Genomic DNA, 22310 nt, shown 5'->3' with positions numbered 1-22310 from the left:
TGTTGGCACACACAGAAGGAGTCGAAACCTCCTCAGAGCCTTCTTCTCTCTTTGCATTTCGGGAGCGGGCGCGAGAGAAGGGGGAGAAAGCATGCGACACTTCAGGACTTGTGCAAGGGGGCATTTTCAAGGCAACGCCTCCCTGCTTTGGAACGGGGGCCAGCAAACGCCCCGTGTGACTTGAGAAATGTGCTGGAGACGCGGTCCAGCCCTGCTTGTGAATGAAAAGGCTCTGTGTTTCCGGCTGTCTGAGATCCCTTGGCAAACATTACCAGCTCTCAAGGAGCACAGAAGATCTTCTGTCGACAGGCCAAAAAAAAAAAAAAAGGACGGACGACAGGCCCTCCCTACAGAAGAGCTTCTGTGCTGTTTGGCAGATTGCAAGGCTTGCTGAGTCCGCGCACAACCTAACTTGGGGCAGGCAGGACCGCTGTCACTCCCGAGTCTGAATCAGCCGCACATGCGTGCGCCGCGCGGACCTCCTGGGGTCAGAGCCGAGATCACATCTCCCACGCGGCCCGCTGACCTCGGCTTCCCGGCCCGGAGGCTGCCCTGCAGGTAACCCGCTTTTCTTGATTTCTTCTCCAAGCAGCAGCCAGCCCGGCTGGTGACCCTCAGCCCACACGTGGCCGCCTGGCACCCCCCTCCCCCGGAGTCTGGCTGTACTTGGCAGGCAAATTTTCTTTAAAAAAGAAAAGAAAAGAAAGATATCCATGTCAGATGTTGCCTTGGAGTGGGGTTTCTGGAAGGACTGTAGAATTAAATAGCAAAAGAGAGGGCTTCCTTGGTGGCTCAGATGATAAAGAGTCTGCCAGACCTGGCTTCATCGCTGCGTGGGGAAGATCTCCTGGAGGAGGAGTGTCGTTGCCTGGAAAATTCCATGGTCAGAGGAGCCTGGTGGGCTACAGCCCACCCGGGTCACAAATAGGAATGCTCTGCAGAGTAGACCTCTCAGATGCTAAGAGATTTCAGAGCGTGGGGGACTGGGCGCTGGAGAGATGCTGAGATTCAAAACTGAAGTGGGTTTGGGAACCGAGCCCAGAGCGTAGTGGAGAAGCAAGGCATGCTGCCCAGGGGGTGTGGAGGGTGGCCAGAAACCCAAGGGCTTACAATTCCTTCTTCTCTGGAAGAGCATCAAAGGCTAAATTATAGGTACTCCTTCACTGAAGGGCTTTCTTTCTCTTTTTCTGTATCCCTTTTGTTTTTTTTAATGGAGATCTAAATAGCAGATAACTTTGTAAGAGTTTGCCCCATACAAAGTGACATTTTGATACACGAATGTGTTGCAATATGCTTGCGTCGATAGCGATAGGGTGAGCTAACGCTGCTGTAACCTCACATAGCTTCCGTTGCTTTTTGTATGTTCAGAACAACTAAGGTCTAGTTTCTTAGTAACTTTGGCCCTGGTATTATCTCCGGAATGTATTTACCTACACGTTGCAAGCTTGCCTCCTTAAACGTCTTCCGGTTTCCCCGGGACAGCTCAGCTGGGAGAAGGACGATGCCCCCAGCTCAGAAGCCCACCCCACCACGCAGGCCACACAAGCCAATCTCTCTTCCGCTCATAAGCAGGCTTCAGGGCCACTGCAGAAGCCAAGCCACATCAAGGGTCACTGACCACCCCCCCCACCACCCAAGAGCCAGGATTGGCTTCCCTCATGTCTTTATGGTTCCTCATGGCCACAAAGAGGCTGCCAGAGACTGGCATTTTCACTACACATAATGTTACCCAGTCATTCGGTGACATTCAATCTTTATTGGGTATCCAGGGAAAGAGAAGTCGAAGCTTAGCCCAAGGAATGAGCCTCACATCAAGGGATACGATTGCTGCTCATCTGTACAAAGCACCTGTTGTCACCAGATGGTTTTTTGGACAAGCAAATAAACGTGTTCCTCCCTTTTCCCTGGAGTAGGAAGTGGCAACCCACTCCAGTGTTCCATTCCTGGAGAATCCCGTGGACAGAGGAGCCTGGCGGGCTAACAGTCCACAGGGTCGCCAAGAGTCGGACATGACCGGGCGTCTAATGCAACACTTCCCTTTTCCTATTATTGATTGCGACAGATAGTAGCATACCATGGGCTATCCTGACTCTTCCTCTTTTTTTTAAATTTATTTTTTATTGACGAATAATTGCTTTACAGAATTTTGCTGTTTTCTGTCAAACCTCAACATGAATCCGCCACAGGTATACATATATCCCCTCCTTTTTGAAACTTCCTCCCATCTCCCGCCCCTCTAGATTGATACAGTTGCCCCATTTGAGTTTCCTCAGCCATATAGCAAATTACCTTTGGCTATCTATGTCACATATATAGTAATGTAAGTTTCCATGTAACCTTTTTCATAAAAAAAAATGCTGGATATACGGGCTTCCCTGATGGCTCAGTGGTAAAGAATCCACCTGCAATGCAGAAGACCCAGGTTCGATCCCTGGGTCAGGAAGATCCCCTGGAGAAAGAAATGGCAACCCACTCCAGGACTCTTGCCTGGAGAATCCCATGGACAGAGGAGCTTAGCAGGCTACGGCTCCCACGGGCCCGCAAAGAGTTGGACACGACTGAGCGACTAAACGACAACAAAATATTGCATCTATAGATTATGTGCTCCATGCACACGACGGAATATCATTTGGCCACGTCGGAGGATTCTGACACAGGCTACAGCGTGGGCGAACCTCGAGGACATTTCTCCATGTGAGATACGCCGGACAGGAAAGGACAGATACTGTGTGGTTCATGGATATAAGCAGCATAGACTCATCCGATTCATGGAGACAGAAAGCATGAGGGTGGGCTCCGGGGCTGGGGGAGCGGGCTGGGCGGGAGCGTGTTTCATGGGGACAGTCTCGGTCTGCGGAGATGAACTAGTTCCGAACGTGGGCCGCGGGGACGGCTGTAGAATGGCGTGACTGTGCTCACTGCTCCCGCGCTACTGTCCACGTAACGACGGAGACGGGAAATTCGGTGATGCCCGTTTGCCGCTGTCGAGTCGCCAAGTCCTGTCCGACCCTTTTGCAGCTTCGTGGACTGTAGCCCGCCAGGCCCCTCGTCCCGACCCAGGGATCGAGCTCAGGTCTCCTTCACTGGCAGGCGAGTTCTTTGCCACTAGTGCCACCTGGGAAGGAATTTCGTATTGATATGACATGATCTTCCATGCAAATCTTTTTTGTTTTTAATCAATGTGTGTTTATCACATTTAAAAGGCAATCAGGGCTTCCCTGATGGTTCAGCTGGTAAAGAATCTGCCTGCAATGCAGGAGACCTGGGTTTGATCCCTGGGTTGGGAAGATCCCCTGGAGAAGGGATAGGCTACCCACTCCAGTGTTCTTGGGCTTACCTGGTGGGTCAACTGGTATAGAATGTGTCTGCAATGCGGGAGACCTGGGTTCGATCCCTGGGTTGGGAAGATTCCCCTGGAGAAGGGAAAGGCTACCCACTTCAGTATTCTTGGGCTTCCCTGGTGGCTCAGCTGGTAAAGAATCCGCCTGCAATGCGGGAGATCTGGGTTCCATCCCTGGGTTGGGAAGATTCCCCCGGAGAAGGGAAAGGCTACTCACTAAAGTATTTTGGCTTGGAGAATCCCATGGACTTATGTAGAGTCCACGGGGTCGCCAAGAGTCAGACACGACTGAGCGACTTTCACTTTCACCAGAATTAAAAATAAAAAATATGTATTAGAGATCACGTCGTATCGATGTCTTCTCACTTCATTTTGCGTTTTCCTTTATACTGCCTCCTTTGTGTTGGGGATCAGAGAGCTGTGGTCCCTTCCACAAACTCAGCCTGTCTTTGGAAATCCAGTTTTATTGACGGACAAGCTCAGCCATCTGGATGGTCGGGGGCCACGTCCCGATGTAAAGGCAGAAAGAAGTGGCAGGGACAAGACCACCTTGGCAGAAAAGCCCGAAATATTAATCATCACGTTCCTGATAAACACATGTTCTGCTTTCTTTTTTGTTCCCCCTCCTCTCCTTTTCTTTCTTTCTTTTGCTCACACCTCAAGGCTGGCAGGATCTTCAGTCTCTGACCAGGGATTGAAACTGGGCCCAGAATTAACAGCATGGAATCCTAACTCCTGGGCCACTGGGGCGCGGCGTGGCGGGAGGAGTCTTAATATTCTTTTTTTTTTTTAATTTTGGACAGTGTTGTTTATTGATTGACTTGGCGCTGTGCTGGGTCTTCATCACTGCTCAGGGCGTTTTCTCCAGGGGCAGCGAGCAGGGGCTCCTCTTTAGCTGTGGTCTGCGGGCTTCTCACTGCAGGGGCTCGTTTGGTGAAAGGGCACGGGCTCCAGGCTTCTGCGGCTGCAGCTCGTGGCCTCGAGAGCACCAGCTCAGCTAGTTGCCCCACCGCGCAACGTGGGATCTTCCTGGACTAGAGATCGAACCCGTGTCTCCCTCTCCGGCAGGTGGATTCTTTACCACTGGGCCACCGGGAAAGCCCTTACATTCTTTTTTTTAGTCACATCAGGACTCAGACACAAAAGGCAGAAACCCCAAACAGGTTGGTTTTTTGTTTTTTTTCCCTGGTCAAGTTGAAAGAGAGTTCCAACCAGGACATACACACTCCAGCCTACCTCCTGCAGTCTGGCCCCAAGGACACTGTTTGCACAGGCTCGCCAGCTGGCTCAGTGGTAACCGACCTGCCTGCAAGGCAAGAGACGCAGGAGATGGGGGTTCGATCCCTGGATGGGGAAGATCCCCTGGAGGAGCGCATGGCCACCCACTGCAGTATTCTTGCCTGGAGAATCCCAGGGACGGAGGCGCCTGGTGGGCTGCAGTCCGTGGGGTCGCAGAGACTCGGGCAGGCTGAGCGAGCACACATGCTGTTTGCACACTGGCCCCATCTGATCCAAGGACCTACCTCGAGGGCATTTGGGACCTCGTCAAACCGAGCACGCCTCCAGTCTGCCGCTGGACTAGAACATCCGCTTCGTCCTGAGTTTGTGCAAACAGGACCAGTAAACCACAACCTGGGTGGGGTCCGAGGAGTCTAGAACCTTCAGAGGAAACACGGCTTTGCTTGCCGTTGTTGTTCAGCCTCTGAGTCCGGTCTGACGCTTGCGACCTCGTGGACTGTAGCCCCGCCGGGCTCCTCCGTCCGTGGGATTCTCCAGGCGAGAAGACTGCAGAGGGTTGCCATTTCCTCCTCCAGGGGACCTTCCAGGGATCGAACCTGCGTCTCCTACATTGCCAGGTGGGTTCTTTTAACCACTTGAGCCAGCAGGGAGAACCTTGCTTCCTTGCTCCCGATGTGGGACTCAAGGTCCGTCTGGACCGAAGCAGGCTTCCAGCAGCCACGCCTGAATCCAAAACGCCTCGGGAACTTTCACCACAAGGGAGAAACAGTGATCTGTTTGGGGGCCTCAGAAGCAATCATCCCCTCTGTCCTAAGCTACATCTAAGGAAGTCCGCGTTCTACATTCTGGAGACGGTGTCCAGTGTCTGTAAAGCTTCTTCTGCAGGGAAGAGCATCGCTTTGGTTCTTTATTGTTTCCAGATTAACTGATTTATTACCTATGGCCGTGCTGTGTCTTCTTTGCCGGATCCTAGATCACAGGCTCTAGGGCTCACAGACTTCAGTATTGGTGGCTCACAGCCTTCACTGTTCATCTGCAAGAGGGATCTTCCCAACCCGGGGATGGAAGCAGCGCCTTCTGCATTGGGCAGGCGGATTCCTTACCGCTGAGCCACCAGGGAAGCCCCTGTGTGATTTGTTGTTGTTTTGGCCACACTGGTCAGCATGCGGGATCTTAGTTTCTCCAGCCAGGAACTGAACCCATGCGCTTTGCACTGGAAGCACACAGTCTTAACTACTCGACTGCTGGGAAATTTCCAGGAAGAGCCTTCCTTTATGGGTTTTGGGTCATTTTCACAGGCTACTGGCAGAATCAAATTTTTCCTTCTTGTTGTTGAAACTCTTGAGCATACTCAGTGCCCTAAGCTGACTGGCCTCACAGGATCGCCTGCATGCTCAGTCGTATCCGACTCTTTGCGACCCCACGGACTGGAGCCCTCCAGGCTCCTCTGTCCGTGGGGTTCTCCAGGCAAGAAGGCTGGAGTGGGTTGTCATTTCCTCCTCCAGGGGATCTTCCCAACCCAGGGACTGAACTCACATGTCCTGCATTGCGGGCAGATTGTTTGTTTATTTATTACCACTGAGCCATTGTATTACTTACTGCACTATCAACAGTTCCGTTCCTGCTGCCCAAGTATACACCTCTTTATTTCTTACAGGAAATACAAGGAGAGAGAGGACATGTTACATCTGGAACACTCTTGGTAAGACAGGGCTGTGTGCAAATCGGTCATCTCCACCGTCTGCCTCTGCGTCTCTTCCGGTCAGTTTTTCAGAATCCATTGATAGTAAAGTGACCTTTCTCAGTTAGTCACACTGATCAATGCCCCTTGGAGTTCCCTGGGGGCTCAGATAGTAAGGAATCTGACTGTAATGCAGGAGACCCGGGTTCGATCCCTGGGTTGGGAAGATGCCCTGGAGGAGGGCATGGCAACCCACTCCAGTCTTCTTGCCTGGAGAACCCCACGGACAGAGGAGCCTGGCGGGCTATGGTCCTCGGGTTGCAAAGAGTCGGACACGACTGAGCAGCTGAGCGCACGTTATTGAACGTATGACAACACTGCTTCCGTTTTACATTTTGGGTTTTTGGCCTCAAGGCATGTAGGATCTCAGCTTCCCGACCAGGGATCAAACCTGTCTTCCCTGCATTGGAAGGCGAAATCTTAACTGCTGGACTGCTTGGGGAAAAAAAAAAAAAATTCAAGTGCCTAAGAGATGTAGTCAAACGCTTCTGAAATGGGATTGATGTTATGTATTTTAAAAGTGTGAGTTGTTTTAACTAAAAAAAAAAAAAAAATCAAATGCCTAAGAAAGTGAAAGTGAAAGCCACTCAGTCGTATCCGACTCTTTGTGACCCCGTGGACTATACAGTCCATGGAATTCTCTAGGTCAGAACACTGGAGTGGGTAGCTTTTCCTTTCCTCCAGGGGATCTTCCCAACCCAGGGATCGAACCCAGGACTCCTGAATTGCAGGCGGATTCTTTACCAGCTAAGCCACCGGGGAATGTATTTGAGCCACAAGAGATGTATTCAAATTCTTCTGAAATGGGATGATAATATATATTTTTAAAGTGTGAGTTTTTTTTAAACTATCTGAAATCTGAAATGGGTTGATAATATTTTTTAAAAAAAGAGTATGAGTATTTTTAAGTTAAAAAAAAAGGGAAAAAAATGCCTAAGAGATGAATGCAAACTTTTCTCAATGGGATGATAATGTTTTTTTAAAAAAGAGTATGAGTTGTTTTTAACTAAAAAAAAAAAAAGAAAAAAGAGTCAAATGCCTAAGAGATATATTCAAACTCTTCTGAAATGGGATGATAATATATATTTTAAAAAGTGTGAGTTGTCTTTCACTAAAAAAAAAAAAAAATTAAATGCCTAAGAGGTACTCAAGCTCTTCTGAAATGTGATCATATTAACAAAGTGTGACTTGTTTTTAACCAAAAAAAAGAGAAAAAAAATCAAATGCCTAAAAGATGTATTCAAATTCTTATGAAATAGAATGATAATATATCTATAAAAGAGAATGAGTTGTTTTTAACTTAAAAAAGGTGGGCGGGGGGTGGAGACTCAAATGCCTAAGAGATGTACTCAAGTTCTTCTGAAATGAGATGATAATATTAAAAAAAAAAAAGTGTGAGTCATTTTTAACTTAAAAAAAAAGAAGAAAAATCAAATGCCTAAGACGTATTCAGGTTCTTCTGAAATTCAAAGCTAATATTAAAAAAAAAAGTATGAGTTGCTTTTAACAAAAAGAAAATGCCTAAGGGATGTATTCAAACTCTTCTGAAATGGGATGATAATTTAATAGAATACATGTTTAGGGCTTCCCTGGTAGCTCAGCTGGTAAAGAATCCACCTGCAATGCAGGAGACCCCAGTTTGACTTCCTGGGGCGGGAAGATCCCCTGGAGAAGGGACAGGCTACCCACTCCAATATTCTCAGGCTTCCCTTGTGGCTCAGCTGGTAAAGAATCCGCCTGCAATGCGGGAGACCTGGGTTGGGAAGATCCCCTGGAGAAGGAAAAGGCTACCCACTCCAGTATTCTGGCCTGGAGAATTCCATGGACTGTATAGTCCATGGGGTCGAAAACAGAAAAAAAAAAAGAGAGAGAGAAGAAAAATCTAATGCTTAAGACACATATCCAACCTCTTCTGAAATTCAATGCTAATATCCAAAAAAAAGTACAAATGGCTTTTAACAAAAAAGAAAATGCCTAAGAGATACTTTCAGGCTCTTCTGAAATGGTATGATAATATATATATATTTAATATAATATATATTTAACTAAAATTATAAGAAAAATATTGAATAATTGATATGTTATATTTAATGTAATATATATTTTTAGAAAGAAGAAAAAAGAATCAAATGCCTAAGAGATGTATTCAAATTTTTCTGGAATGGGATGATAATACATAATAATTTAATGTAATTTATAATATATTTATTAAATATACATTATGTGTAATATAACATATATATTTTTCATTTATTTTTATTAGTTGGAGGCTAATTACTTTACAATATTGTAGTGGTTTTTGCCACACATGGACATGAGTCAGCCATGGATTTACATGTGTTCCCCATAACATATATTCTTAAAAAGAAGAAAAACGAATCGAACACCTAAGAGATGTACTCAGACTCTCCTGTACCGGGATGCCCCTCTGACCGTCCCCTGGAGGAGCGGCCCCAGCTTTCCCGCTCGCAGAAGCTGTGTGCCTAGATGCCACCCCGCACGCAGCCTCGGCTGGCCCTTGTCTTTCAGGAGCTGGCTGGCGCTCGCCGTCGCTGCGCTTCTGGGTCCGAAACCCTCAGCCTGCGGCCCTCCACCTGGCCCCCGGCCGAACATCCTCCTTCTGATGGCAGATGATCTCGGCATTGGAGACGTCGGTTGCTACGGCAACACCACCATCAGGCAAGGACCAGAGACGGGCTTATCTGACACCTGGGTGCAGAGGTCCATGATGAGCCATCTGACCTTTGGTCTAGGCAATTCAGACTTGAACAGAGCTGTGCATGCATCCTTTCTTTGTAAGATATCGGGCTTCCCAGGAGGCTCAGTGGTAAGGAGTTCGCCTGCCAACGCAGGACACTCCGTCGGCTTTTATCCCTGGGTGGGGAAGATCCCCAGGAGGAGGACGTGGCCACTCACTCCAGTATGCTTGTCTGCAGAATCCCATGGCCAGAGGAGCCTGGAGGGGCTACAGTCCATGGGGTTGCAGTCAGACATGACCGCGATTAAACGCACTTCCATCTTGCATTCTTCCCACACCTGCAGTCAGCCCAGCTCAAACGCATAGTGTAACTGAATCACTCCACTCTACGCCAGAGACTAATGCAACATGGTGAATCAATGATACACCCATATAAAAAAGATTTTAAAATAAAAATAAAAAAGACTGAGAGTCCTAAGTGCGAAATCACCCTGGACTCTCGATTCTGGATGTTCTATTGGGTCCATCTCAGCCTCCAAAAGTGGAAGCTTTTGGTAAACAATGCAGTTGAATGGGATTTCCCTGGTGGTCCAGTGGTTAAGACTCCACCTTCCAATGCAAGGGACGCAGGTTCGATCCCCGCTCAGGGAACTAAGATCCCGCATGCAGAGGGGTGTGGTCAAACATTGAAAAACAGTTCTGCAGTTGGTGTTTCTTTGATGGTTTGGAAGACGTTTGAGGTTTTGCCACTGTTTGTTTTTGTTGTTGTTATTAATTTTCAATGGAGTATAGTTGCTTTACAATGTTGCTAGCTTTTGCTAACAAAGTGAATCAACTATACGTATACTTGTATCCCCCGTCTTTTTGGATTTTCTTTCCCGTTTAGGTCACCACAGAGCATTGAGTAGGGTTCCCCGTGCTGTAGTGTAGGTTCTGACCAGTTATCTACTTTATACGTCGCTTCAGTCATTTCTGATTTTATACACGGTATCATGCTAACTCGCTTCAGTCATCTCCGCCTCTTTGCAACCTCATGGACCGTAGCCCACCAGGCTCCTCTGTCCATGGGGATCCTCCAGGCAAGAATACTGGAGTGGGTTGCTACGCCTTCCTCCAGATCTTCCTGACCCAGGGATGGAACCCAGGAATCTCCTGCACGGGCAGGTGGGTTCTTCACCGCTAGCGCCACCTGGGAAGCCCATGGTATCAGTGGGGTCTATAGGTCAGTCCCAAGCTCCCAAAACATCCCACCCCACCCCACACTCCCTCCTCGGTATCCACACGTTTGTCTATACATCTGCGTCTCCATTTCTGCTTTGCAAACAGGTTCATCGGTACCATCTTTCCAGATTCCACATATACGCGCTCATAGACGATATTCTTATGTTTCTGACTCACTACACTCTGTACATCTTCACCTCTGCAAAGTCGTTGCCTTTTGCTCATTCCTAAGGCGTTAAAGAATCCGCCTGCCAGTGCAGGAGACGCAGTTCGATCCCTGGGTCGGGAAGATCCCCTGGAGTAGATTAAGGCAACCCACTCCAGCATTCCTGCCTGGAGAATCCCATGGACAGAGGAGCCTGGTGGGCTACAGTCCGTGGGGGTCGCAAAGAGTTGGGCATGACTGAATGGACTCAGGGAGGTGTTCATTGGTAAACTGCCAGGCTTTCTATCTAGTAGGATGTCACTCTGCTTTATGGAAAGAAAAACAAACCCTGTGTTGGTTTGCTGAGGATTAAGAGAGTTAATGTTTTCTTGCACAGGACTCCAAACATCGACCGCCTCGCGGCGGACGGCGTGAGGCTCACCCAGCATCTGGCCGCCGCCCCTGTGTGCACCCCAAGCAGAGCGGCGTTTTTAACGGGCAGATACCCGCTCCGATCAGGTCGGTCCTTCCGTCTAACCACACAGTGGATAGGAACGCGCTCTCTGTGACTAAGCAGGCATGAATCAATCAGTATAGGGTCGGGAGAATGCTCCAAGGCCCCCTGTATTTTCTATTTTTTTACTGTTTTTGTTTTATTGTGGTCAAAGTCACATAATATACAACATCCTATTTTGACCATATTTAACCACACAGTTCAAGGGCTCCCCTGGGGGCTCAGATGGTAAAGAATCTGCCTGCAATGCAGGAGACCTGGGTTTGATCCCCGGGTGGGGGAGATCCCCTGGAGAAGGGCAGGGCTATCCACTCCTGTAATTCTGGCCTGGAGAATTCCATGGAGTGTACAGTCCGTGGGGTCGCAAAGAGTCAGACATGACTGAGCGCCTTTCATCCACAAACTGAAAGGGTGTCTCCATTAAAGACAAAGTCGCCATAACTAGACTGGCCGGCAGCCACAAAGACCCAGCGCAGCCAAAAGATAAAATAGACATAAATTCTTTTTCTTTTTTAAAAAAAGAAAGTACACTGGGTGACAATGCCAGAAATAAACCCCATGTGCTCAACTCATGTTGGAAGGTTAAATTTTCCATCGCATATTGAGTCATGGAGATTTCCACCAATACAGGGTTCGATCCCTGGGTCAGGAAGATCCCCTGGAGAAGGGCATGGCAACCCACTCCAGTATTCTTGCCTGGAGAATCCCATGGACGGAGGAGCCTGGCGGGCTACAGTCCAGGGGGTCGCAGAGAGTCAGACAGGACGGAGTGACTAACACTTAACAAGAGCAGTGATGATAAAACTCGATGTCTGACTGTTATATCTCTCTGAACACCATTGATCAAAGGTATGGTTTCCAGCCAAGGTCACCGTGTTCTCCGGTGGACAGCAGTCTCAGGAGGACTTCCGCCCAGTGAAATAACTTTTGCAAAAATACTGAAAGACAGAGGCTATACCACCGGACTCATAGGTAGGTGCACTTTCTAAGGATTAAGCACATTACTATTTGTTTCTTCTGAACACTTTTATACTGGACTCAGTTTAGATGACCCCAATTTTGTTGGCAACATCCAAAGAATCATAGTCAGGAGCCAGTCAAACAGTACTGAGCACGTTATTTTTATAGGGACATTTAATTCATCTATGGGCTTCCCTGATAGCTCAGTTGTAAGGAATCCACCTGCAAAAAGGAGACCCCAGTTCGACTTCCTGGATTGGGAAGATCCCCTGGAGAAGGGAAAGGCTACCCACTCCAGTATTCTTGGGCTTCCCTTATGGCTCAGCTGGTAAAGAATCCACCTGCAATGCGGGAGACCTGGGTTTGATCCCTGGGTTGGGAAGATTCCCCTGAAGAAGGGAAAGGCTACCCACTCCAGTGTTCTGGCCTAGAGAATTCCAAAGACCGATAGTCCATGGGGTCACAAAGAGCTGAACACGACTGAGCGACTTTCACTTTCAATTCAACTAAAAAGTTTGCAAAGGAAATAGTTGGGAAACACAGTAGAATCTCTCACTGGACATAAAGCTCCATGCACGCTGGGATGCTGTTGCCCACATTGCTTCATGCAAAGTAGATGCGCCACAAATATCAGCTTAATGAGATTTTTGGTGGTTCGTACAGTTTTCCGGTGCACTATGATTTAAAAGCTTAGAAACTGGGTGGGGGAAGGGAGAGTCAGGGAGTCTGCGATGGACATGGACACATGGCTGTGTTTACCATGGAGAACCAACAAGGACCTGCTGGACAGCCCAGGGAACTCTGCTCAATACTCTGTAATAACCTTATGGTTCCCAGGGGGGAAGGATGAGGGAAGGGATAGTCAGGGAGTCTGGTATGGACATGGACACACGGCTGTGTCTACCATGGAGAACCAGCAAGGACCTGCTGGACAGCACAGGGAACTCTGCTCAATACTCTGTAATAACCTTATGGTTCCCAGGGGGGAAGGATGAGGGAAGGGATAGTCAGGGAGTCTGGGATGGACATGGACACACGGCTGTGTTTAACATGGAGAACCAGCAAGGACCTGCTAGACAGCACGGGGAACTCTGCTCAATACTCTGTGATAACCTGATGGTCACCAGGGGGAAGGATGGGGAAGGGACAGTCAGGGAGTCTGGGATGGACATGGACACACTGCTGTGTTTAACATGTAGAACCAGCAAGGACCTGCTGGACAGCCCAGGGAACTCTGCTCAATACTCTGTGATAACCTGATGGTCACCAGGGGGAAGGATGGGGAAGGGACAGTCAGGGAGTCTGGGATGGACATGGACACACTGCTGTGTTTAACATGGAGAACCAGCAAGGACCTGCTGGACAGCACGGGGAACTCTGCTCAATACTCTGTGATAACCTGATGGTCACCAGGGGGAAGGATGGGGGAAGGGACAGTCAGGGAGTCTGGGATGGACATGGACACACGGCTGTGTTTAACATGGAGAACCAGCAAGGACCTGCTGGACAGCCCAGGGAACTCTGCTCAATACTCTGTAATAACCTGATGGTCACCAGGGGGAAGGATGGGGAAGGGACAGTCAGGGAGTCTGGGATGGACATGGACACACTGCTGTGTTTACCATGGAGAACCAGCAAGGACCTGCTGGACAGCACAGGGAACTCTGCTCAATACTCTGTAATAACCTTATGGTTCCCAGGGGGAAGGATGGGGGGAGGGATAGTCAGGGAGTCTGGGATGGACATGGACACACTGCTGTGTTTACCATGGAGAACCATCAAGGACCTGCTGGACAGCATGGGGAACTCTGCTCAATACTCTGTAATAATCTAACTGAGGAAAAATTTTGGAAAAGAAGAGATACATGCATATGTATCATTGATTCACTTTGCTGTACATCTGAAACTAATAGAACACTGCTAATCAGTAATACTCCAGTATGAAATAAAAATTTTAAAAATAAAAATACAACTGCAAATCATCTACAAGACGGCATTGGACGCATCACAGATGTGACAGTAACACATTTTCAACAGAATGCAAAATTTCTCTAAGGTCCCCACTGCAGACCACATGCGGTTCTAATCCGTTGCTGTTGTTCAGTCACTCAATCGTGTCTGACTCTTTGTGACCCCATGGACTGCAGCACGCCAGGCCTCCCTGTCCTTCACCATCTCCCAGAGTTTGCTCAAACTCATGTCCATTGCGTTGGTGATGCCATCCAACCATGTGATCCTCTGTTGTCCCCTTCTCCTCCTGCCTTCAGTCTATCCCAGCACCAGGGTCTTTTCAAATGAGTCCGTTCTTTGCATCAGGTGGCCAAAATATTAGAGCCTCAGCTTCAGCATCAGTCCTTCTAATGAATATTCAGGACTGATCTCCTTTAGGATGGACTGGTTGGATCTCCGTGCAGTCCAAGAGGCTCTCAAGAGTCTCCTCCAACACCACAGTTCAAAAGCCTCAATTCTTTGACGCTCAGCTTTCTTTTTGGTCCAAATCTCACATCCATACATGACTACTGGAAAAACCACAACTTTGACCAGATGCACTTTTGCTGGCAAAGTTACAGAGTTCTCAATTGAGAAACAATAAGATGCAGGCAACTCACGGGTATTTGAAGGAACGATCAGACTCTGAGGAGATGGAGATGGTGATTAGTTACAATGGGCACCAGAAACACGGGCACACTTCTCCTTGCCTTGACCCAACCTGGCCAGGTTCCTGGGGAAATAACAGCAAACACCATCCCCTGCCCACCTGCCTGCACCCTGACCTCATCCCAACACCCAGCAGAGAACCGAGGACTCGGCAAGCACGTCGTACCCACTCATCGAAGAATGAAAGGACCACTGTCACATCTGCACACTTTTGTGGGTTTTTTTGCCTGTTTTCCAGGAAAATGGCATTTGGGTCTCAACTGTGTGTCTGCCAACGATCACTGCCACCACCCGCTCAATCACGGCTTCGACTATTTCTACGGAATGCCGTTCAGCATGATGGCAGACTGCGAGCGCTGGGGACTCTCCGAGAAGCGTGCGGTCCTGGAGCATAGACTCGGCGTCTGTTCCCAGCTCGTGGCCTTGGCCGCCCTCACGCTCACCATCGGGAAGCTCACCCACCTGGTCCCAGCCTCCTGGACTCCGGTCATCTGGTCGACCGTCGTGTGCCTCCTGCTCTTCTCTACCTCTTGTGTGGTGGGCGCCCTGATCGCGCACGCGGACTGCTTCCTGATGCGGAATCACTCCATCACAGAGCAGCCCATGCGCTCTCAGAGGACGACGCCACTCATGCTCCAGGAGGTCTCATCCTTCGTCAAAAGGTGAGTGCAGAGAGGCACTTCAGGGTGAAGACGAATCCCAAATCTCTTCTTCCGAATTGGGTAGGTTGTTGTTCAGTGGCTCAGTCGTGTCTGACTCTTTGCCGCCCCATGGACTGCAGCACGCCAGGCCTTCCTGTCCATCACCAACTCCCAGAGCTTGCTCAAACTCACATCCTTCAATTTGGGTGAGATGCCATCCAACTCTCTCATCCTCTGCTGCCCCCTTCTCCTCTTGTTAATAGGTATAAAAAAAGTGAAACCGACAGTGGCTGAGTCATGTCTGATTCTTTACCACCCCGTGGACTGTAGCCCACCAGACTCCTCTGTCCATGGGATTCTCCAGGCAAGAATACTGGAGTGGGTTGCCATGCCCTTCTCCAGGGTATCTTCCCGACCCGGGGATCAAACCTAGGTGTCCTGTGTTGCAGGCAGATTCTTTACCGTCTGAGCCACCAGGGAAGCCTGCATGGTGAAATCCTTCTGGCTCAGAAAGAGAGTTTTGGTCAAATGGATGGTCCTAAACGATGATCCCTGGAACCCAACTGGGTCCGCTGAAACAAGTGAACAGGAAGTAAAGCCAGGCGTGTTGTATCGGTTCTCAGAAACAAGCAAGGACCTTTCCTCCTCTTTATGTCCTTCCTACACGTCCACACCCCGCTTGTCACGACTGAGAACTTCCGTGGGAGGAGTCTCCACGGGCTTTACGGGGACAACACAGAAGAGATGGACTGGATGGTGGGTAAGTAGCTTTTCTTCATTGCTGTGCGAACACTTTAAGGCCTGCTTCATAGTCACCTCTGCTCCCTCTCCTTTCTTCTCTGTAACCTTCTTTTGTCCCACTTTTAAGTGTTCGCCACACTGTCCTATGTCTCATGCAACTTTGTTGCTCTCCTGAAATTTTTTGGAGGCTGAATGGGGGCATATACAAAGAGACGTATCAATCTTAGATCAAAGATGCTATCTGGCTCTTCAGTCTCCAAGTTGTGTCCAACTCTTTGAGATCCCGTGGACTGCAGCACTCCAGGCTCCTCCGTCCGTCTCCATCTCCTAGAGTTTGCTCAAATTCATGACCATTGAGTGGGTGATGATATCTGATCATCTTATCCTTTGCTGCCCCCTTCTCCTCCTGCCTTCAATCTTTCCCAGCTTCGGGGTCTTTTCCAGTGAGTCAGCTCTTCCCATCAGGTGGCCAAAGGATTGGAGTTTTAGCATCAGTCCTTCCAATGAATATTCAGGGTTGGCTTCCTTTAGGACGGACTGGTTTGATCTTGCAGTCCAAAGAACCCTAAGAGTCTTCTCCAGCACCACAGCATCAGTTCTTTTGCCCTCAGCCTTCTTCATGGTCCAACTCTCACATCCATACATGACTACTGGAAAAATCAGAGCTTTGACTACACCCACTAGAATCCCACACTTCTATTACTGGTCACTCAGCATGCTTTCATACTAAAGACTCCTTTTCATGAAGCGTTCCAAAAATTTGGTGAAAGACTGTCTTCTGTTTTGACCGCCTCAGACACATGTGTTCTTTGCAGGCCAGATCCTCGATACTTTGGACACAGAGGGGTTGACCAACAGCACCCTCGTTTATTTTACATCAGATCACGGCGGGTCCTTAGAGGCTCAGTCTGGAAACAACCAATATGGTGGCTGGAATGGGATATACAAAGGTGAGAGTTAGGCATTCTCAGATGTGTGTCTACTGTCTTCATCTCTTCCCAGTAATTGTCAACCCTTCCTCTGGAACGTGAGTTTATAAAAGCAAAGTCACAAAAATCAGAAGAACCCCAGTGATCACTGTGGTGGACAGAATCATGTCCCCAAAGATATCCACGTCCTGACACCCCACATGGTTGATAGACAGAATAATATCCCCAAATACTGACACCCGAGTGGTGGAGAGAATAATGTCCCCCAAGACATTCACATCCTGACCCCAGGATGGTGGAAAACCAACACCCAGATTTATAAGGAAAATAAAATCTGACCATGTAGGAGCTAAACGTCATCATGTCATTAAACAGAGAGGGGGAGAAAGAGTGATTTAAAATGAACACAAGGGTTAAGTCACCCAGGGAAGCAGCCCCTGATTTGCAATCACATACTTTCCTGTTCATGTTTAAACACAGGTGGCAAAGGCATGGGCGGCTGGGAAGGCGGGATCCGGGTCCCGGGGATATTCCGGTGGCCCGGCGTCCTGCCGGCCGGCCGCGTGGTCCATGAGCCCACCAGCCTGATGGACGTCTTCCCCACCGTGGTCCAGCTGGCGGGCGGCCAGGTGCCCCAGGACAGGTAAAGACCGGCCCAGAAAAGGCAATTCCGTTTTGCATACAGACAACGTGTGCGTCAAGCATCACTTTCGTTTGGCCTAAAACACCCATGAGATGGGTACCTGGAAAAGCGTTCATCATTATGGGCTCCAACGTCTTCTTTATAGTGTACACAACATGTCCCTCTCCTGAGTTAAAAGCGGAGAAAGTCTTTTTCAGGTAGCCTGGTAGGGACTTTTGATGTTTCCTTTTTTTTTTTTTTCTTTTTAAAAATTATTGAGACTTCCCTGGAAGCCCAGTGGTTGAAACTCCGTACTTCCAATGCAGGAGTTGTGGGTTCAATCCCTAGTCAGGGAACTAAGATCCTACACGAGGCACAGCATGCCCCCCCAAAAAATTATAGAAAATAATGTCTTAAATTTGTCAACATACAGATGAATATAAAATTAACTTATATGATGAAAGTGAAAGTGTTAATTGCCCAGTCATGTCTGACTCTTCGCGACCCCGTGGACTGTAGCCGGCCAGGCTCCTCTGTCCATGGGATTTTCCAGGAAAGAATACTGGAGTGGGGTGTCATGCCCTTCTCCAGGGGATCTTCCCAACCCAGGGGTCAAACCCGGGTGTCCTGCATTGCAGGCAGATTTTTTACCAGCTGAGCCACCAGGGAAGCCCCATATATATCGTATATACACATGCTTATTTTATTATATATATTTATGGAATGATTCCAGGTCTTGTGGAAGCACACCATATATTTCTGTAAGGAGTTAAATCTCCAATCCGTATAAAACCAAGCCGCTGCTCCCAGACAATAACCCATCCGTGCATTCAGAATAAGGCCGGTAGACCTCTGCTTCAGCCCCCTGCAGGGGGCGGACCCGCCAGGCTCTTCCAACCAAAGGTCCGGCCTGCAGGCGGATGGTATACCAGCTGCCCGCCGGGGCTCGCGAATGGCTCGCGCCCGCTTCCCAGCGCCGCGCCCTGAGTCCGCCCCCCTCGCTCCCGCCTGCAGGGTGGTGGACGGCCGGGACCTGCTGGCCCTGCTCCGGGGGACCGCGCCGCACTCGGACCACGAGTTCCTCATGCACTACTGCGAGAGCTTTCTGCACGCCGCCCGGTGGCACCAACGCGACCGTGAGTCCGCCGCACGCGGGGGCCCGGCTCGGCCTCTGCTCTCCTTTCCTGCTCCTTCACGCCTTTCATTTATTTCCGCGTGATCGTCCTTACTTCCTTCTTGGCCATAGTTTCCTTCCCATCCCAGGAGCATCCTTTTCTGCTCCTTCACGCCTTTCATTTATTTCCACCTGATCGTCCTTGCTTCCTTCTTGGCGGTAGTTTCCTTCCCATCCCAGGAGCATCCTTTAGCTGTCAATCATCCTGTCCCCCATGGGAAGGGAAGGCTTGCCTATGGTTTCCTGGTCGTTCAGTCGCTAAGTCGTGTCAAACTCTTTGGCGACCCCATGGACTGTGTGTAGCCCCGCTGGCTCCTGTCCATGGGATTCTCTGGGCAGGAATACTGGAGTGGGTGGCCATGCCCTCCTCCCCCAGGCAATCTTCCCGACCCAAGGGTGGAACCTGGGTCTCCTGCATTGCAGGCGGATTCTTTACCGTCTGAGCCACCAGGAAGCCCAAGGATACTGGAACGGGTTGCCAGGATCTTCCCAACCCAGGGATGGAACCTGGGTCTCCTGCATTGCAGGCGGATTCTTTACCGTCTGAGCCACCAGGAAGCCCAAGGATACTGGAGCGGGCTGCCAGGCCTTCCTCCAGGGGATCTTCCCATCCCAGGGGTGGAACCTGGGTCTCCTGCATTGCAGGCGGATTCTTTACCGTCTGAGCTACCAGGAAAGCCCACGCCTGTCCCATCCGCCCCAAACACGCTCAGAAGACCGGCCACCATCCATCCTCAGCCTGCAGGTCCCACCTGCGCTAATTCTGGCCTTCCCTTCAGGAGGTGCAGTGTGGAAACTCCACTTCGCGACCCCCGTCTTCCAGCCGGACGGCGCGGGCGCCTGCTACGGACAGGTGGTCTGCCCCTGCTCCGGGGACGGGGTAACCCAGCATGACCCACCGCTGCTGTTCGACCTGTCCCGAGACCCTTCCGAGGCCCACGCCCTCACGCCGGACACGGAGCCCTCGTTCCACCGGGTGGTGGAGACCGTGGCCCGGGCCGTGGCGGCCCATCGCCGGACGCTCAGCCCGGTTCTGCTGCAGCTGGACGCGGCGGACAACACGTGGAAGCCGTGGCTGCAGCCGTGCTGTGGTCGGTTTCCCTTCTGCTGGTGCGATCGGGACGCGGACCCACGATAGGAGCCCGCCTGGGAAACCCGCCTCCCTGAGCGCCTGCAGGTCTTCACTGGCGTCAAACAAATATAAATCACCCCTGTGAAGTCAGGTCGCCTGCTTGTGTGGGCTTGAATCCTTCCTCCACCACTTCTAAAGTTACCTAACTGAAGAATCCAGGCTGCGGTCAGTGTAGGGCAGTGGTGGGGGGGAAGGAAAGGCTGAGATGTATGAATACAGTCACTTGGAAACTCACATTGCCCTGCATTGCCAGGCTCTTTGCGACCCCATGGACTGTAGCCCCACCAGGCTCCTCTGTCCATGGAATTCTGCAGGCAAGAATACAGGAGCGGGTTGCCAAGCCCTCCTCTCGGGGATCTTCCCGACCCAGACATCGAACCGCATTGCAGGCAGATTCTTTACCAGCTGAGCCTCTAGGGAAGCCTGGAAACTTACATGACCATGTGTAAATTACATAACCAATGGGAATTTGCAGGATGGCTCACGGAACTCAAACAGGGGCTCGGTAACAACCCAGAGAGGTGGGCTGGAGTTGGGGGTGGGAGGGAGATTCAAGAGGAAGGGGACACAGGTATACCTATGGCTGATTCATGTTGAGGTGTAGCAGAAGCCAACCAGAGTCTGTAAAGCAATTATCCTTCAGTTAAAAAGATAAATCAATAATAAAAAAGAAACGAATCCAGTACTTGTCTTTACGTTTTGACTGTGAGAAAGACAAGTATCCTATATTAACGCACATGGGAGAAGGGGATGACAGGGGATGAGATGGCTGGATGGCATCACCAACTCGAGGGACATGAGTTTGGGTAAACTCCGGGAGCTGGTGATGGACAGGGAGGCCTGGCGTGTTGTGGTCCATGGGGTCGCAAAGAGTCGGGCGACTGAAGTGAAGTGAATGCACACACATGGAGTCTAGAAAGATGGTCCTGGCGATCCTAAGTGCAGAGCAGCAAAAGAGGCGAAGACATAAATGACGGACTTGCAGACACAGCGGGGGAAGGACGGGGTGGGACCGCAGATAGGGTAGCCTTGAAACATATGTCCTATCCTTCGTAAGGTAGACAGGCAGTTGGAATCTGCTGTACGGCACAAGGAAGCCAAAGCTGGGGCTCTATGATGAACTATAGGGGTGGGATAAGGAGGGAGGTTCAAGACGGAAGGGACATATGTATACCTAAGGCTGATTCAGGTTGAGGTATGGCAAAAGCCAGCATGATATTGGGAAGTAATGACTCTCCAATAAAAAAAAAAATAAGACTCCTACGCTAAAATATACAAATGAACTTATCTATGCCACAGAAACCCGGGTCTGATGCCTGGGTCGGGAAGATCCCCCCTGGAGGAGGAAATAGCAACCCACTTCAGGATTCTTGCCTGGAGAATCCCATGGGCAGAGGAGCCTGGCGGACTACGGTCCACGGGGTCACCAAGAGTTGGACACGACTGAGCAATGAACTCACACACCCACGCATACTCCAGAAACAGAGTCATAGATGTAGAAAAGAAAATCAGGCTTACCAGGGGGTAAGGGGTGCACAGGATAAATTGGGAGACTGGAACGGACACATACAGACTATGACGTCTCAAATGGCTTTCTTTTCCTTTTTTGCTATTCAAATATAATAGTACATTTTGAAAAGCAAAAATAATCTAGGTCTAAATTTTTGGAATTAACGTGCATGTTTATAGGAACTGTTGTTAAATGGCTTTCTATGTGGCACTGGTGGTGAAGAACCTGCCCGCCAGTGCAGGAGACGTAAGAGACGCAGGTTCAATCCCTGGGTCGGGAAGATCCCCCGAAGAAAGTGGCGAGCTACTCCATCCAGTATTCTCGCCTGGAGAATCCCGTGGACAGAGGAGCCTGGCGGGCTATACAGTCCACGGGGTCACAAAGTGTTGGACATGATAGAAGCAATATAGCACACATGTATTAAACAGATAACTTGTGAGAACCTACTGTATAGCTCAAGGAATTTTACTCAATGACCCGTGATGACCTGAATCGGAAGGAAATACAAAAAAGAGGGGATCCATGTGTATGTATGACTGATCCACTTTACACCTGAGGCTAAGACAAGATTGTAAATCAACTCTATTCCAGTAACAGAAGACCCTTGAGAGTCCCTTGGTCTGCAAGGAGATCCAGCCAGTCCATCCTAAAGGAAATCAACCCTGAATAGTCACTGGAAGGACTGATGCTGAAGCTGAAGCTCCAATACTCTGGCCACTTGAGGTGAAGAGCATGTTCACTATTGTCATGACTGCCGCTTTTCCAGCTTTTTTGAGGGGGGGGGGAATCCCAGAAACCTGCATCCAAAGTGAACCAACCAGCTATCAGTTCAGTTCAGTCAGTCAGTCGTGTCTGACTCTTTGCGACCCCATGGACCGCAGTACGCCAGGCCTCCCTGTCCATCACCAACTCCTAGAGTTCACCAAACACAATGTCCATTGTGTCGGTGATGCCACCCAACCACCTCATCCTCTGTTGTCCCCTTCTCCTCCTGCCCTCAATCTTTCCCAGCATCAGGGTCTTTTCCAGTGAGTCTGGTCTTCGC

At 49.7% G+C, this 22310-nt stretch overlaps 2 protein-coding genes across 7 annotated transcripts in view; one reads left to right on the top strand and one right to left on the bottom strand.

The window, feature by feature from the left end:
• ARSH (arylsulfatase family member H) overlaps positions 1–22310 on the bottom strand; it is a 47873-nt gene that overhangs the window by 23300 nt on the left and 2263 nt on the right. The window lies entirely within an intron of this gene.
• LOC136154307 (arylsulfatase L-like) lies at positions 438–20268 on the top strand. Of its 4 annotated transcripts, none has more exons than XM_065916619.1 (11): positions 438–558; positions 6237–6281; positions 8850–8999; positions 10782–10903; positions 11748–11870; positions 14755–15178; positions 15781–15917; positions 16714–16848; positions 17308–17470; positions 18464–18585; positions 19403–20268. In XM_065916619.1, the coding sequence occupies exons 1-11, from the start codon at positions 461–463 to the stop codon at positions 19759–19761; spliced, it is 1878 nt and encodes a 625-aa protein (XP_065772691.1). In that variant the 5' UTR covers positions 438–460; the 3' UTR covers positions 19762–20268. The 4 variants fall into 4 exon arrangements, with proteins under 4 accessions (XP_065772691.1, XP_065772690.1, XP_065772693.1 ...); XM_065916618.1 differs by having other exon boundaries at positions 8826–8999; XM_065916621.1 differs by having other exon boundaries at positions 19151–19531.

This window comes from Muntiacus reevesi, chromosome X (genome assembly GCF_963930625.1).
Source record: "Muntiacus reevesi chromosome X, mMunRee1.1, whole genome shotgun sequence".
Lineage (NCBI taxonomy): Eukaryota > Metazoa > Chordata > Mammalia > Artiodactyla > Cervidae > Muntiacus > Muntiacus reevesi.
The sequence above is the reverse complement of the archived record's forward strand: the minus strand, read 5'-3'. Positions and strand labels throughout refer to the sequence as shown.

Coding starts and splice junctions, on each gene's coding strand:
- LOC136154307 (XM_065916618.1), top strand. CDS start 461: ATGCGTGCGCCGCGCGGACCTCCTGGGGTCAGAGCCGAGATCACATCT. Junction 17,471..18,463: donor GGCCAGGTGCCCCAGGACAG/GTAAAGACCGGC, acceptor TCCCGCCTGCAG/GGTGGTGGACGGCCGGGACC. Junction 18,586..19,402: donor CCGGTGGCACCAACGCGACC/GTGAGTCCGCCG, acceptor CCTTCCCTTCAG/GAGGTGCAGTGTGGAAACTC.